This window comes from Telopea speciosissima, chromosome 5 (genome assembly GCF_018873765.1).
Source record: "Telopea speciosissima isolate NSW1024214 ecotype Mountain lineage chromosome 5, Tspe_v1, whole genome shotgun sequence".
Taxonomy (NCBI): Eukaryota; Viridiplantae; Streptophyta; class Magnoliopsida; order Proteales; family Proteaceae; genus Telopea; species Telopea speciosissima.
The window spans coordinates 17,335,970-17,354,223 of NC_057920.1; the positions used below are offsets into that span (position 1 = coordinate 17,335,970).

An 18,254-nucleotide genomic window follows, 5' to 3' on the forward strand; every position below is an offset into this window, starting at 1 on the left:
CGGGACCTCTTCTTGAATGCTCTTGGTTAGGTCATCCATGATGAGCACAAAAAATATAAGGGCTTAAGGCTGATCCCTGGTGTAGCCCAATCGTAATTGGGAATTCCTTGCCCAGACCTCCCATAGATCTCACATTAGTCACCACATCATACATATCTTTAATTACATCCACATATTTACTCGATACCCCTCTCTTCACTAGACCATGCCAGATTAAATCTCTAGGGACTTGGCCATAGGCTTTTTCCAGGTCAATAAAGAACATATGGAGATCCTTTTTTCTATCTCTATTTCTTTCCATGAGCCTCCTCAATAAGTAGATAACTCCTGTCCTAGATCTACCTGACATAAAGCCAAATTGGTTCACCAAACTATGAGTCTCTCCTCAAACGGGCTTCAATAACCTTCTCCCAAAGTTTCATGGTGTGGCGCATTAGCTTTATGCTTCTATAGTTATTGCAGCTTTGGACATCACCTTTATTTTTGTAGATTGGGACTACAATGCTTCTCCTTCAATCATCTGGCATCTTCCTTGTGTTCATAATCCTATTAAACAGATTGGTTAACCAATATAGCCCACAAGGAAGATGTTTCTAAGCCTTAAGAAAGATTGAGCCTAGTGTCTTGCCTGCTTTTATCTTTCTTAAGGTTTCTTTAACTTCCACCACACTAACTTTTCGTACATATCTATGATGTCTAGTGTCTTGATAGATAATGTAATCGTCTCTACTCAACCTATCTCCATTCAGTAGGTCACAAATATACTCATCCCATCTCTTCACAATATCCTCATCCCTTACCAACACTCTTGACTCTTCCATCATCACAATTTCCTAGCTTCGATTCTAGAATGATAAGACCTCTTTGTATCCTCTGTTTCTTTAGTCCTTTGCCATGTCTTAAAACAATCTTCCTCTATTTCTCTATAATTCCACAACAATGGGAAATATATGCCCTGTCCTTTATGGGCTGAACTTAGACAGTAAGAAGAATTGAAATGAAAGGAAATATCTTTATCATATCAGACATACCATAAAGCAGCAGAGACGGACAAAACTTGAAACTGCCCAGTGCATATATAACAAGCTTTGGTCAATGGAAGCTGTAAATTTCAAGAAAATGATGATTCAACACCCTAACAACAGGTGATGGAAGGGACTAAAATGATCATGGTGTGGCAGACTATAATCTCCAAGCATGTGCCACCACCAAATGAAATGTAATGTAGTTGGAATTCCTCAAATAATAGGATATTGATGAGTTGAGGAAGATGATCATGAAGAAGAAAGAGATCCGATTAAACTTTTGTTATGCATGCACATTATATAGAAGTTTCGTAAAACAACATGGCAGAACATCAACAACAACTACTCAACCTTATCCCAACTAAATGGGGTCGGTTACATGGATCCTTGCCCTCCAATCAGCTGTATTCGAGGCCATACTAGATACAAGGCCTAAGCTATGCATGTCTTTCCTCACCACTTCTCCTAGCGCCATTTAGGTTTGCCCCTGGCTCTTTTAGTTCCTTCAATCTGAATCAAAACACTCCTCCATACTGGAGCATCTTAAGGCTTCCGTTAAACATGGCCATGCCACCTCAAACGACTTTCTCGTAGCTTATCATGTATCAAAGCTACTCCCAAATCAGCTCTTATATGATCATTCCTTACTTTATCCTTCCTTGTTTTGCCACACATTCATCTCAACATCCTCATCTCCACTACACTAGTTTATCTACATGATGCTTCTTAACTGCCCAACATTCTACACCATACATCATACCCAGTTGTATGACTGTCCTATAGAATTTTCCTCTAAGTTTTAAAGGAATACGTCGATCACACAACACTCCGGACATCATCATCATACATAATCTAAGAAGAAATACACTTTTCTCATACATGTACATTGTATAGAAGTTTTGCATAACATGGCATAACATCGTCGTACATAATCTAAGAAGAAATAACACTCCAATATGCACAACAAATAAATATGCAATTGCTTGAGTTCTAGAAATTCCCTAGACAAGGGAATTTTTACCTATTAATAAAGCATAACCAAGAAAAATACATCCCAAACAGACACACAGCATCACAAATTCATACAACCACAAATTTGCAGATATATGTAACGCAGTTACGGTGCAATATTAGGGCCTGTTTTGATAGTACCTGCTTATGACTTTTCATTTTAAATGTTATTACTACTAAGGGGCTTAATTATAAGGCCAAATTTAAGCTCCTTTAGGGATACACGAATTGTCTTTTATTTTAGTATTCTAGTATGTGGGACCCTCTTAGTCTTGAGGGTTAAATAGTTTTAGTGTGGTATTTTATCTAGAGTAGTCTCATTAATGATAATCTAGTTAGTGTTAGTGTTTAATTTCATTAGGTTACTTAGTAGTTCTTTATTCTGTTAGAATTTGTTTGACGTGTTTGAAGTTTACTCAAACACTACTTTTGAGTTTTTATATAAGGATGTAACATCTATCAGATTACACAGTTGAATAAAAGTTACTTGTGAAAGTAATTGTGGTCTGTGAGCTCTTTCTCTTACCCCTCTCCTCTTCTCTTTTCTCTTTTTTTTTCCAAGATACTATTCATGGGTCCTGTTCACAGTCCAAGCACAGCCAATATCTCTTCGCTTACTTCTCTCCTTCTTTCTTCTCCTATCAGTCCACTCATGCGCTGTCCTGCAGAACTCCATCGATTGGTAATCTCTGTTACGTCACCCTACATTCTACATCAGTCCAGATCTGTTTTCCACCAAACCTTGGGCCTGTGAGTGGTGTGCAATCCAAGTGTTGGATATCAGGCTGCATCAATATATATATATACCTTAGGACTCTCTGAGAAAAGAATTTGGTTCTTTTACCTTAGGACTCTCTTAGAAAAGAATTTGGTTGTTTTACTCAAATCACTGTTAACATCACTCTCACTTGGGTTGGCCTGTGAGTGGTGCAATCCAAGTGCATGGTACAAGATCTTGCCGAGATCTCGAAATTTTCTCGGTTTCGCTAGGTCTCGAGATGAGACCAGTGTCGATACAGAAAAATGACTATCTCGGTATCTCATTGAGATCTCGGCATTTATTTCGGTCTCAATTCGACTCGAGACCAAACCAAGCTATAAAAAGGCACCCTCTCGGCGAGATTTCAACCTCAACTCGAAATCTCACCTCTTTCACTTTGCTGTGAAGGAAAAACACTTGGAGGTGAGGGTATTGGTGCTTTTTTTTTTGGCAAATCACCTCAACTGAAGATTAAAGCTTGGAGATTCAAGATTGAAGCTTCAACATCTGGAGAGGGAGCTGCATTACATCTCAAGAACAATTTTAACTTTTAAGTACACTGTATTTGTTTAATCTATGTCTTTTTCCAAGTTTCTAACAATTATCAACAAACCGTAAAATCATCACCATGTATGATTATGAATATGATGCCTAATGCTTAAATGGCTTAAAGTTTGCTGTTTTTTAATTCCTAAAGCTTATTTAAGTTGTTTTACACCTCTATTTTAATTATATGTTTTCTAAATATTGTGTGGAATAGCCTAGGGTAGACCTCACGTACGCCCCATAGACTACAAACCTAGGGTCCGAAGTCAAAAGTACAATTTTGGGTTTGAATTTGTAAAAACTAATGATTTCACTATGTTTAGAGGGCCTAAAATAGGGTGAATGTCAAGCTTCAGCCCCTATCTTGGCCACATGGCCACCAAAACCAATCACCAAGTTGAGCAAGAAAAAAAATGCAAGATCTCGCCGAGATCTCGGTTTCGTGGTCTGGCGAAACCGAAACCTAAAACCTTGTCCAAGTGGTTGGATATCAGGCTGCATCAATATATATACCTTAGGACTCTCTCAGAAAAGAATTTGGTTCTTTTACTCAGTCAATGTTAACATCGCTGTCACTTGAGATTTGGCACATAAGCCTAAAAGTAACACTTGGGATTTGGCACATAAGCCTAAAAAATGAAAGTTCCAGAAGGGACTAAAGAATGTGGTTAGAATTTGGTTCTTTTACTCAGTCACTGTTAACATCACTGGCGCATAAGCCTTATAATTACCATCGTCTCTCTCTCTCTCTCTGCTATAATTACCATCGTCCAGATTGTAGGTAGAATCCAGTGGGCCATTACCCATCTCTAGAAGCTTACTTCCCCAATGATACCAATTGAGCAGTTTGCAAATTGGCCCAACAGAAAAATAGCATAACTTTAACATTTTTGTTCTGCCATGTCAGGGTTTCCTGGCTATGTCAGTCGAACTGGAATCACTAGCATGTATCAAGTCCTTTAGTCACATCTCTAAAAACTTATCTCACGATGTTACATGTTGGATTATACAGCATATGCCAGAACCAGAAGGCATCTAAATAGATTTTCTAGAACACATTCAACATTTTCTGTTCTGCAATGTCAAGGTCACTCAACTATGTAAGTAGTGATGGAGACACAAGCCTTTGACCCAATTCCAATCACACAGATTTAGAATGGTAGTATTCATGAATTAGCTAGAATCAAAAACAGAATCATAGCACATACACAATTCCTACTTGTAAGTCAAACAGAGAACTAATAGCTAATGCTTAGGACTAGAGATGTAATCTCATCGATGAAAACTTCGAAGGGTCGATAAAATCTATTACAGGTTGGTTTTTCGCTTACAAACCTGGCAAAGAACATCCATGGTACCCTGGCTCGATCCTTCGGGCAGAAGCTTAACCCGGAATTTTTGCACTCCATTCTTGACGTCTGACTGCGTCTCTGCTTTCGGAACAGCTCTCACAATCTTGGGAGAACCAGAATTCATCTGGTCCTTTCCAGCCGAGGGGACGCTCACTGATCTCCCATAATCATCGAAGGCCGACCAAGTTGAAGACTTGGAGGCAGTGCTTCGAGCACCGTAGAGATCCCCCCTCCCACCATCATAAGCATAAACACCATCTCCAAGCCCATCATCACGAAGGCCACCTCGATCGTAATGCATCGCGCTTTCGGGTCTCCTGTCGTAGAAATCAGAGCGGCTTCGACCGTACAGGCCTTGACCACCGTACCGAGCGGAACTCTCATCAATATAACCACCACCACCATAATCGAATTTCACGCCACTTTCATTAGAGCTTTCATACATGTGCGGCGGCAACGAAGAACCGAGTTGGGTATAGGAGGTCGAATACGGCGCCGAAAACGAGGGATTCGGATTGGAGATGGGAGCTGCGGTCATCGGAGGAATCGAAGAGGGTGGAGAGGGACCATAATTCGGAGCTGCCTGATGCTGATCATACGGTGGGTAATATGGAGATTGCTGTAGCGGAGCTGGGTAAGGCGCTTGGGGCTCCGGTGCCGCTGCCGGCGCTGGAGGGAAAGCTGGATAGGGAGAAGAAAGCTGAGGGGAAGGATTGAAGGATTGCATGGGGGTTTGTGCGTAGGTCGGAGCGGTGGGAGGGAGGTTGGGAGCAGGATCGGGAGTCTGTGAATATGGAGGGTACGCCGAGGAAAAACCTGGGTAATCAGATGATGAAGAATAGTTGGGGGCGAAAGGAGGTGCAGAGGCGTAGGTTGTGGGCAAAAGATTAGGCTGCGGATCGATTGGGCTAGGGCTAGGGCTCGGGTTTTGGAGGTGAGGTGGCGGATGGTACTGCTGGTAATAAGGAGAGCTGAAATCTCCCTGTTGCATCTCCTCTGAATTTTAGGGTTTCCTCTTCCGATTGCAGAGAGAGCGAGGTTGACTGATAGATAGATAGATTGGTAGAATTTGTTCGCCCTTGAGTTGAGATGAACAGAACGCTTCAATTGTTGATGTGTGTGAGTGCGAGAGAGCAGAAGAGGAAGGGGACACGGATGGAATTTGTGTTGTGCTTAAAAGCTTCTTCTGTGGATCTCCTTGCCAAAGTTGAAGACTTGATTGAGGTTGTTACCAAAAAAGAATTTTAAAAAAATTGGAATGGAGTCATGGAGATTCCTGAAACTGCTAGCGGGGGGCCTCAGCCTCGTGCTGTTTCGACATGCACGTCCCGCCAAAATCCGTTAATAATGGGCTTTGTGATGAAATTAAACTAAATAAAATAAGGAATGAACAAATTAAAACTATTTTAGGGTTTTTCTCGTATCATTTTTTTTTGGGGGTAATTTACACATACCACCCTTGAGATTTGATGAAAATATAATTTTACCCTCTAGTTTTGGAAAATTCTGCATACCCCTTTGAGGTTTACAATAGGTAACAAATAAGCCCATTCCGTTAGTTCATGACTAACTGAGTTAAAATTTAGATCTGAACTGACGGAGAAAAACCTGCAACTCATCTTTCCCAAAATCGACTGGGGAAGATGAGTTGCAGGTATGGGAACACCGCTATGTCGGTCTGAACTCTAAATAAGACATTAGTTGTCAATCCATGGCAAAGAAATACCAAAACCGCCATTTCCACCTCTAACTCACCACTCTGCACCATCAATAGATGCATCAGTTTAGAGGTTCCCTGAACCTTTTCTTCTAGCTATCTTCATGTGCACATCCTACAGACCACAGCTTCCTATCTTTTTCAAGAAGAAATAAAACAACGATTGAACTGAACTCCCAAGGCGGCCAAGCCCCATCCCTCCTCTCTCTCTGTGCAATCTCTGTTTCTCTATTTCTCTCTATACGATTGAACGGTTACAACTTCTTTTCAGCTCTGTTGTGGATTTTTTTCTCAGGGAAAAAATTGTTGAAGGAGATGATGGTTTGAGGACTGCAGAGTGTTTGAGAGGAAGATTGCTTGCAGAGAGAACAGCTTCAAGGGCTGCAAAAGAAGAAGCAGAGCTAATGAGTAACAAAGTCTGTTGCTTTTGCAATCTGTAGTAATCTTTTTAACCATTCTGTTTGATTCGGTTGATTCTTCTCTCCCTAAGGTCCATGCGGTTTCTTCAAATTCCCAGCTCGATTCTCCCCGTCTGCAACTGGACAACTCGGAGAATGTGTTTGGAGTCCGAGAAACCCAATTAGAACCTAAACCTTTAGGAAAAGTAAGGTCTTGGTTGTTTGATTCTGATCGCTCTGCAACGTCTCTGAATAGCTTAACATACCTTAACACCAATTTGAGTTCTGAAGATTTTTGGGTTGAAAAGAAAACTGCCCAAGTTACTTCGCCTTGGTCATGAAGCCGAGTTTGGTCCCTGTATCCTTTGCCCAAGTTATATATTTTATTGCAGTAGATTGAAGATTTTATTTACCCTAATAAGATCTGCAACTTTTCATTGCTTTAGATTGATTTGGATGCCCTTCCTTTTTCATTGTTGATTATGTCTTACATTTGATAGAGTTGGAGAAACACATAAAGGCAGAGATAAAGGCCAAGAACAGAGCCGGCGAGCCTCAGGCATAAGAAATTCGAGACTATTGAGCCCACCGACATACTCCGACAAGGAACCAGAGATGACATTGTTGGAGAGAGCGAGTGATTGAAGCTCAGAAGCGTTGAACAACGAGGCGGGTAGAGTTCCATTGAAGGAATTATTGGAGAGATCGAGATGGCAAAGCTGTTCGATCATGCCTAGGCCTTCTTCTTGTTGAGATAGTCCAACAGATTGCCCCATTATAGGTGAACAAATCAGAGTTTAGGGTTAGGGTTTGATTGTGAGGATCTTGAGGGAGATGGTGATGAGGGTGGAGCAGATGATTCGGTTCAGGCAAAGTGGTTGAAGAGGAGTGATTGAGTGGCAAACGTTTAAAAATCAAAATCAATGGGGCGCTAAGATGGTTGCAACTCATCTTCCCCAATCGATTTTGGGGAAGATGAGTTGCAGGTTTTGTTTTTTTTGTTCTTCTTAGAAAGGTAATTCCGTCAATTCAGATCTAAATTTTAACTCAGTTAATCATGAACTGACGGAATGGGTTTATATATTACCGTTTGCAAACCTCAGGGGGGTATGCAGAATTTTCCAAAACTGAGGGGTAAAATTATCCTTTCGTCAAACCTCAGGGGTGGTATGTGTAAATTACCCCCCTTTTTTTATTTATGATCTATTTAAAAAAAATCATTATTAAAATCCATTTTCAATCAAAAAATGAAAACTGTTTGGTAACTATTAGACATAATAAATTATAAAATGAAAAATAGGTTTGGTATGCCTATGTGCCGATTAATTTTTATGACACTACAACCAATGAGGGGTGAAAATTTGTATCATTCATAAGGGAGTTACATGGGAATTTTTATCCGCAAGATGCGCACAGTAGTGCCTCCAGTACTGGAGTGGATAAAAATCCCTTACATGGGGTTCACATGGCCAACATAGGAGAGAGAAATACCAGTGTGAACCCACTATTTATTATGTGAGGAGGGTACAAAGGAAGTTGTAATCTTTTCCCCTTATAAATATTGTTTTTTTTTTTGAAGAGGTCTATCTATTTTTTAATAAATGAACACAAACCACAGTTAGGACCTACGCCAAAGTACATCAAGTAGATGTTGCTTGTTAAAGTAATCAAAAAATTATATAAAAATATATATATTAAAAATGTCAATCCATTCGAATAGTTAGTAAATCCGCGTATAATACATAGATCCCAACATTTAATTCAAAAATGTGTTTTTCCCATATAAGTGCTCGGATACGGATTTATACATGGATTTTAAGGTTTGAAGTATTATACACTTATAAAACGCATATTATATGATTTTATACATTTAGTTAGAAAAAAAAAAAAAAAGAAGTAAAACTAAAACCAATTTAACTCCCAAACGATTGAAGTCATCGAACCCTAAAAAAAATCCCCAAACCCTCGTCCCTCTCTCGCAATCGCGGATACCAAAGCCTAGCCCCCTTCTTATTCGTCGTCGTTCCCAGCTTATTTCAAGCTAGCGACTGAGGTTCTTCAAGAGATCAACGATTGCAACGACCTGCGAACTCAGAATACCGAAATACCCCCCATGTGGCAATCGGTTCCTCTTCTCCATATCTTTTCCCATCGATTGCAGAAGTCCATTGGCGATTGCAACAGCAAATTCACTATCTCCGTTCAGCCAGCAAGAATCTTTCTACTCTGTAAATGTTTCGGGTGCATCTATCTCTCTCTTCAATCAATTTTACATGCCATGGCTCATTGATGTAGAGGGAATATCAAAAGAATACTTGAGCTAATTGAACCAGAAAAAGTTCACCCAGAATGGTCGGAGGTATTAAACAAAATGGGTCGAATCATATATCAAATCGAAGGTCTTGAGGAAATTTTGAAATTTGAAATTTGACGCAATTTTTTATTCTTGAATTACTGGCGTACTTTTTGAATTTTGAATTATAACCGCCTTTATAAAAGGTTCTTTTAGGGTTTGTAAGGATCATTTTCTGAAAATTTATTATAAATTGATATTTTTATCCCTTTCTCCTACCTTGTGATCCGAGGTTGTTTGTGTTAGAACGGTATCTAACCCATCATTCTTCTACTGCATCACTCATGATGGTTTCCACCTTCCGATTTATAATCTAGACTTGAATCTTTTCATGCGCCTTATGAAATGGAACACAAGGGTTGAATGGTTTTATCTTGTCTAACTTGTTTCCTTTTCTCTGTGACTTGTGCCCTTTTATGAGTTTATTTCTTGCGTCCTCCTATGCTCTGATATTCTCCGAAGTTTTCTGTCTTTGGTAGAAAAGCAAGGTTCACATATGGTAGAAAAGGACCATCGACCTTTCAACTATTTTTTATTTCTGGATAGATTCCTTCCAACTATTTTTTACATATTTTCATTGACTTGCAAAGAAAGTGGGGCAGAATTGAAGCATTTGAATAGAATAAAGGATGACAGGGACAATTTTTCTTGGAAGTTTTATAGCCATGTGAGCTGCTACATGCTTAGATGTGGCATCGATTATCGCATACTTCATCCACAATATTCAGGAAACCATAATTTTGTATCGTTGTTGGTTATATTCTTTCAATTTAGCCATTATTTTTGGACTTTAACAAATATGAGCAATATTGATTACGATTGTAATGTGATAGTCTATCTAATTCTTTTCAATCATCTCTTTTGATTGGCCGTTCTATGCTCCACAATGAAGAATGAATCCAATCTAGGCTTGGTAACCAATCAAATTAACTATACATTTAGGCACATCAGTACATGCTATTATTGTGTTTATTAGGTGTACATGCCTATTGCATAGTGTATATATGTCCGTATTTTTACTTTCGTATTTGTATTGAACAATCGTATTAAAGTATTAAACAAGTACCATATCAATTCCATATGCGTTTTGATATGGTACGTATATGGCAAGTCAAGGCAAGAAGAATGGAAATGTATGGCAAAGGATAAGGGTGGATCATAGTGTTTATAACAAGGTCACTCCCTAGAGAACAAAGAGGTATATGACACCCCCACCTTGGCAGAGATCATCACATAGGGCTAACCTAAGTTCTATAGCTATTGATTTGAATGCAATACTTTTAATCGCAAGATTACCACTTGCAAGTTCAACTTGAGGCCAAGTAATTTTACAAGTAGAAACTCTTTCTCACCTTTGATTGAGCACATCACATGGTGCTATAATTGTCACATTTTTTTGGCATATAGTACAGGAGTATAGAACAATGTTTCCATCTATGCTACCAAAAGTGACAAGGGAAGACAAAAGGCCCAGAACAAGCCTCAAAGGAAGCCCAAAAAAGGAAAGAAACCTCAATCAGTCAAGAAGAGGGTTTGGAAGGAGAAGGATAGGAACGAGACCAATAATAGTTCCCTAGTTGTGCAGACGACATTCAAGGTAGGGGTGTAAATGAATAGCCGAAATCAGTTTTCGTATTCGTGTTCGTATCTGTTTAGCACTATCTGAATCCGTCCGAAAGCTAAACGGATGCGGATACGGATAGGCTATAGCTATCCGAAAAGTTATATTTACATGTAAACGGATAAAATATCCGATCCGTGTCCGTATCCGTTTAGCATTATCCGAATCCATCCGATAGCTAATCGGATGCGGATGGGGATATAGCACTATCCGAGCCGAATCCGATCCATTTACAGCCCTAATTCAAGGTACATGGTAGACCTACCCCTAAGAATCTAACAATGGTTGATCAAGTCACATGACCAGTGAAAAAAGGAGGTTTGAGAAGCTTCAACAGTATTAAGGAGGCTTAATGGAATTTGGCAGCAATGATGGTGCCAAGAATGTTGGGAAGGGTACTATTAAGCTAAACAATAGAAAGGTGAAGTTCAATGATGTTCTGTTCGTGACTAGATTGAAGAATAACTTGTTGAGTGTGAGTCAGATTTGCAACAGAGGACATGACGTGACTCTTCAACAAGATGGGTTGTGAAATCAAAAGGGCTAGTAGCTAATGGTAGCAAGGTCAAGGACATAAGGGAACTTTTAGACCTTGCTAGAAAGTGTGGGGGTTCTTGTTTGATTGGACAAGAAGAGGAGCATTGGTTGTGGCATAAGAGGCTTGGTCACATTATTTTTGACTACCTGGACAAGATCACCTCCAAGAAGACTGTGAGGGACATTCCCAACATTAAAAATTCTTCCAACAACATATGTGCATCCTATTAGAAAGGGAAGCTGCCTAGGACTTCATTCAAGGCAAAGGAGTACTATACCAATAAACCATAGAACTTGTACACACTGACTTGTGTGGGCCTATGAGGATACAGTGCATCAGTAGAGAAAAATACTTTGTCTTGTGTATAAATGATTATTCAAGGATGACTTGGGTAATTTTTATGAAGCATAAGTCAGAGGCATTTGACAGGTTCAATGTCTTTAAAAATCAAATAGAGAATCAGACAGGAAAAAGGATCAAGTGTTTGAGAACTGACGGAGGAGGGGAGTACACCTAGAAGAAGTTTACAAAGACTATCATGAGCATGGCATCAGAAAATAGACTTTAGCTGCAAGAACACCTCAGCAAAATGGTGTTGTAGAGAGGAAGAACATGACTATGCAAGAGATGGCTAGAACTATTTTGACTGAGAGCAATGTGACATACATATTTTAGAAGGAGGCAACACATATAACAGTTTATATCTAGAACAGATGTATGTTGAAGCCACATGAGAGTCAAACTCCTTATGAACTATGGTTTGGAAAGAAGATAACTATAAACTATTTCAAGGTATTTGGTAGTAAATGTTACATCAATAAGTCTACGTAGAATTTGGGAAGTTTTGAGTGCAGATCAGATGGAGTATCTTCCTTAGCTATTGTGGGTGTACTGGATGAAAATCCCAATAGTGCACACCTCAGGGGGAAGATGGAAAATGGGAGTTGTCACCTAAATTTGGGGTCTAGGACCCATGAATGGTATCCCTTCTTCACAAAAGCGGCACTAAATTAACTCCAAGACTCAATCATTGGTTTTCCTCAGATCACTGTGTAAGTGTCAGCTTATGGGCTTAGAAGGTGTCAGGCACACAACAACCACCTGGCCAGCGACTGGTCTTCATAGACCCCACTATTTACAATACACTTGTTGATTATACATATTATGCACTTGATTATTCTAATCTTGAAAAGTTTACCTTGTCTTGATTGAAGATTTATAACCCTAATTAGGTTAATAAAATTAATGTCTTAAATCATAATGACTAACTGATGCGTCATAGAATCCCCCAACCAACCAAAAGCTGCCATGTAAACGTACTGGGACTGAATCCGAGGACCGAGCCAAGCTATCATGGAACCGAGCCAAACTCAAGGACAGAGCCGACCTGGCCAAATCGAGCCAAGGGACTCCAAATCGAGCACTGGGGGCGAGCATTGAATTCGCTGACCACTGAGCCAAGCACATCAAGCTCGGTTGAAAGGGCAATCATCGCTGAGCATGAATGCCTAGTCAAGCCCCAATCCAGTCTGAGGGCCGAGCTGAGCCAAACGGTGCGGCACCAAACACGGCAGAGCACGGAGGCTGAAGGAGAAGGCCATCACCCTGATCACCAACACGGCCGAGCACTGAGACCGAGGCCAAGGTCGAGCACTGAAGTCGAGGCCAAGGCCGAGCACTGAGGCCACTGCTGCTCGAGGCCGAGGCCTAGCACTGAGGCCGTGATAGCGCATAAAATCACCTTACCAATTAGAAGCTGCCAAGTGGCCTACCTGAGGTCAGTCCAAGAACCGAACTGAGCCGAGCAAGAAATCGGGTCGACCCGGTCTCCAATAGGTCATCTGACAGAGCCGAGCTCACACAAGTCAGCCGGGGCTGAGGCCGAGCTTGCACAAGTTAGCCATAAACTCCTGACCGAGCATACACAGGATAGCCTAGGCCGAGGTGACTACCGAGATCGACCTACCGAGGCCGAGCCTCCACCAAGGTCATCATAATGACCCGCTGGGAATTGCGGAGCCACGTCAGCGCATCCCAAGAATCACGGGATAAGGATCGAGCCACAATCCCAACGTGATACGAAATCATGCTAAGTATGGACTCTTACCTTAACAAGAGTCCGACTCCGAAAATGACTCTCCACTCTGCTCTATGCGAGAGAGCCTTCCAAAAGAAGAACTCCTACCATATTAGGACTCTCCCAACCGCCTCACCTCATCCACACTCTATAAATACCCAAATATGGAGCACAATTCCACATCTTACTTTCACTACGCAATTACGATGTTGCATTGGAGACCTGACTTAAGCGTCGAAGAGTCCTTGGCCAGAGCCACACCGGCTCTTTTGTGCTCATCGCTTGGTTTTTGTAGGCTTATCCGTGAGCGAATCGGGCATCAGAGGTTTTCATCCACAACAGATTTGGCACCGTCTGTGGGAATGACATCAGCAAGCCATCGTTGTTTCTACCAACCTCAAGAGCAGCAACAATGGTGTACACGAGATCAGGTCAACATGGCTCAACCTCTCGAGGAGATGAGCTACAACCTAATAGGCAGGCGAGACAATCGCCAACCCCGGAGACGTCACGGTAAGGGGTAAGGGGTGGCGAGACCCCCACGAGGGAAAGGTGCTTCGCGCAATGCGGGTACCGCTGTTAATCCCACGCCACCAGTGAACGGGGGCAATGGGGGAAGTGTACTGGACACGGTGGCGGTAGACCAGACTCAAGCTGAGCCGAATGGGCAGAACTTGCCTCCGCCACCACCTTTGCCGGAGAGTTTGGATCCTGAAGGGCCGATGAATAATCGACAGGTCATGGATTTGTAATTACAAATGCTTCAAACTAATGAGATGCTGCAAACCTTCATGACTCAGATGGCTCAGGGTGGGTTGATGGGTTAGCCACCGGTCGTGCCCCGGCTGGCACCCGTGCATGTCATAGATCAATAGCAACAAGGTGGTTGGCAGAGGGCTGAGCTGAGCCGAGCTGCGTCATCTCATTCCCGAGTCGAAAAACTCCCCCTCCCAGAGCCAGCGGGGGAAATCAGCGGGACGAATGAGGACACCGTCGAAGCCCGAGGACCGCAAAGGACATCGAGCCACTTGGGTCGACTGCATAGAGATCGGTCTTTTCCAGGCGACTCGATGACGGTGAAGGACCGAGGAGACACTAAGATTGGCGTGAAGAGGCCCTAGGGCGAAGCGCTATAAGGGAAGAAGAGGATTCTCGCCATAGCCCCTGACGACGAAGTCCACTTCGCCGGAGAGATGGACGAAGGAGCCCACATGAGTCTGACCACAGAGATGACGGGCGCACGAGGAGAAGTGATGTTGGTCGAGTCGACCATAATGGCCGACCTCGTCAACACGAGTGAGAGGATCAGGTTGGTCGACCTCATCAGGATGAGCTAGCCAACCAGAACGGCCGACTTCAGCAGGAAAAAGCACAAGACCCCATCCGAGCTTAGGAACAAAATGGCCGAGCTCTAGAGTCTGAAATGGAGAAAAAGCTAAGGGAGCTGACCAAGCAAGTTGAAGGGCTTAAGAAACAAGCAACTCCGGATGCCTACTCACTGGTCGGGCGCCACCCCTATCCGCCTGAGATCATGACAGCACCTTTTTCGGTAGGGTTCAAACCACCTCCCTTTGACCGGTATAATGGGACTACCGACCCGACCGACCACATCAACTACTTCAACGCAATGATGACCATATACGGCAGGACTGAGATTGTTTCTTATCGAGCTTTCCCCTCGTCCCTAAAGGGTGCGGCAACTTCTTGGTTCTCATGGCTACCGTCGAACTCTATTACAAGCTTTGTCCAACTTTGCCGAGCCTTCATCACGCGTTTCCAAAGTAACATGAAGCATAAGAAGACGACGGTGAACCTCCTCAGCGTGAAACAGAGGTCGGACGAGTCGATCCGGTCGTACGTCTCTCGGTTCAATAAAGAATCCCTGGATGTTAAAGACCTGGATGAGGCCACAGCTCACACAACGATGAGCAATGGACTTATATATGAAGACCTGATTAAGGACTTGGCTCAAAAGCTGACCAAAAGTATGGCCGAGCTCCTTGACAGGTGTAACGAGTTTGCGAATATGGAAGATGTTCTCCAAGCACGCAAGGTGAATGAAAACGAGGGAGAGAAGAAAAGGTCAGCGATCAATGACCGAAGGGATGAAAAGCGGATCAAGACTGACCGCAGAGCCGAGAGCTCAGACCGAGCTCAAAGTCCCGAGTACACTCCCTTAAACACGTCGAGGAAGGAAATTTTGATGCAAATTCAAAACGACGGGTACATACCCCGACCTTGACCGATGCAAGCTGGGTCATCCCGAAACCCCAACAAGTACTGCCTATTCCACAAGGACGAAGGCCACGACACCGAGGAGTACTACCAACTGAAACGACAAATCGAAGAGCTAATCAGAGCAGGGCACTTGAAGCGGTACATCAAGGGGAGCCGAGAAGAACGTGGAAGTCGACGACCCGAAGATCGCAATCAAAGGAAGTCCGAGCTGAGGTCTGAGAGCAAGAGGACCGAGCGCGACGAGGACCAGATCTGAGCCGAAAAAAAGGACGACAGATCCGGGCCGAGCAATGAGAAAGGAGCTCTCATATACACCATCCTCGGAAGGCTCGGACATGAATCCACCCCAAAAGCTAAGGCAAATGCGCGATTCATCGGAGTCGCAGAGATGCCGAGCAAAAGGCCGAAGGCAACAATCTCCTTCTCTGAGGCCGACCTCGAAGGTATAAGTTTACCTCACGATGATGCTTTGGTGGTACAGGTAGAAATAGCGAGGAGACCTATTCAATGGGTATTGATCAATACGGGAGCATCCATGGATCTTATGTCGCTGGATGCGTATCGATAGTTCAGCTTTGGGGATGAGGCACTCAAACCGGAAGGTACCTCACTCCATGGATTCTCGGGGGCCGCCGCCACAATCAAGGGGTTGATAGACCTCCTGGTCACGTTCGGGCAAGCTCCATACCAAGCGACGATCCAAGTCAAGTTCATGGTGGTACGGTCGATGGTAGCCTTTAACGTCATACTTGGTCGCCCATCGCTCACCGCCCTCCAAGCTATCATCTCGCCAATACACTTGAAGATGAAATTCCCCACGGAGAACGTCATCGGAGAAATCCCAGGTGATCAAAAGAGAGCTCAAGAGTGCTACGCCACCTTTGTCAAGCAAAACAAAGGAAATGTCCGAGGAATGGCTATGTGCGTTGAGCACCTCCCTGAAGACTAGCGGGATGAGCTCACCGAAAGGTGCAAAAGGCCCGTGGAAGACCTCATCCCGTTCTCCCTTAAGTGACGAAGACCCAACAAAGACTGTACCGAGGCCTTGGAACTCAAAAAATTTGAAGAAATTTTTTCAGTAAATTTCTTAAGTATTCTGCTAGGCACAGCTCATGACAAGCATTTATGTATTCGGATTCGGCCTCGACATTCTTGATTCAATGAAATAAAGTCTTTTCTCCACTTACTTAGCACGCTTGCAACACATCGGGCGGACCAAGTCGTAAGACCTGTCCTCATAGACCTGACTGACCTCAAAGACCGACCCTCATAGGTCGGCAACCAAGTTGTAAGACCGGTCCTCATAGACCTGGCCGACCTCAAAGACCAACCCTCATAGAACGGACGGCAACCAAGTCATAAGACCGGTCCTCATAGACCTGGCTGACCTCAAAGACCGACCCTCATAGGTCGGCAACCAAGTCGTAAGACCGGTCCTCATAGACCTGGCCGACCTCTAAGACCGACCCTCATAGGTCTGTAATCAAGTCGTAAGATCGGTCCTCATAGACCTGGCCGACCTCAAAGACCGACCCTCATAGGTCGGCAATCAAGTCATAAGACCAGCCCACAAAGACTGGCCGACGTCTGAACCAATAAGAGCAAACTCTCCCCATAGCCGAGTTGAACAAAGTCTAAAACTAAGCTAAGACATTACGCTCAGCCACGGAGGCTGCTCGGCCACACAACCACTTATGTGGTAGCCGACCTGAGCTGACCGCTGGGGATAATAAATTAACCAAGGCGAAAGTCATCCTGACCTCGGACATGGCATGGCCGAACCGATGACCTGGTAAAGCATAGCTAAAAAACAGCCAAGTCCTTAAGCTCGGTTAATAGAACGGGTCATCAGCTCGGCCACAACATCAAATGGAACAACATACACAAGGAAAAGAAGGCTAAAATTGCCGAGCTAAAACACTTAGATAAATTTTGAGAAATAAAATTTTCATTGATTAAAGAGCTTACCACTCAGCACAGTACATAGAGAGGAAGCTCGGCCCGGTACAGACCCAAAAAAAAAAGAAAAAAAAGGAAGAGTTCAGCGTGATTCAACGATTCAGATTAAAAGACGGTTCAAAATCCTGAGCATCATCATTACGTCGAGTAACGTGGCACTGACAGACTGTACAACGTCAAATCGTCGAAGGAAAAGAACTCGGACTTAGCCTCAGAACAGAACCGTTAAGCGGACCAAAAGATGACACTCATCAAGGACGAGCCTAGCCTTGATGAGTGGGGGGGGCCTATGATGCGTCATAGAATACCCCAACCAACCAAAAGCTGCCACGTAAACGTACTGGGACTGAATCCGAGGACCGAGCTAAGCTATCATGGAACTGAGCCAAACTCAAGGACAGAGCCGACCTGGCCGAACCGAGCCAAAGGACTCCAAACCGAGTTTCGCATCCGCCGACCACTGAGCCAAGCACATCAAGCTCAATTGAAAGGGCAATCATCGCTGAGCATGAATGCCTAGTCAAGCCCCAATCCAGTCTGAGGGCCGAGCTGAGCCAAACGGTGCTGCACCAAACAAGACCGAGCACGGAGGCTGAAGGAGAAGGCCATCACCCTGATCACCAACACGGCCGAGCATTATGGCCGAGCACTGAGACCGA

The 18,254-nt window shown here is 43.3% G+C and overlaps 1 protein-coding gene across 1 annotated transcript in view; it reads right to left on the reverse strand.

Moving 5' to 3' along the window:
• The window catches only part of LOC122661661 (protein FREE1-like), a 28,791-nt gene extending 22,906 nt beyond the window's left edge, over positions 1-5,885 (reverse strand). Inside the window, exon 1 of the mRNA XM_043857137.1 lies at positions 4,678-5,885. Coding sequence (XP_043713072.1) covers positions 4,678-5,685 — 1,008 coding nt within the window. The 5' untranslated portion in view covers positions 5,686-5,885. The remainder of the gene's footprint in view (positions 1-4,677) is intronic.
• Between the last annotated feature and the right edge of the window lie 12,369 nt (positions 5,886-18,254).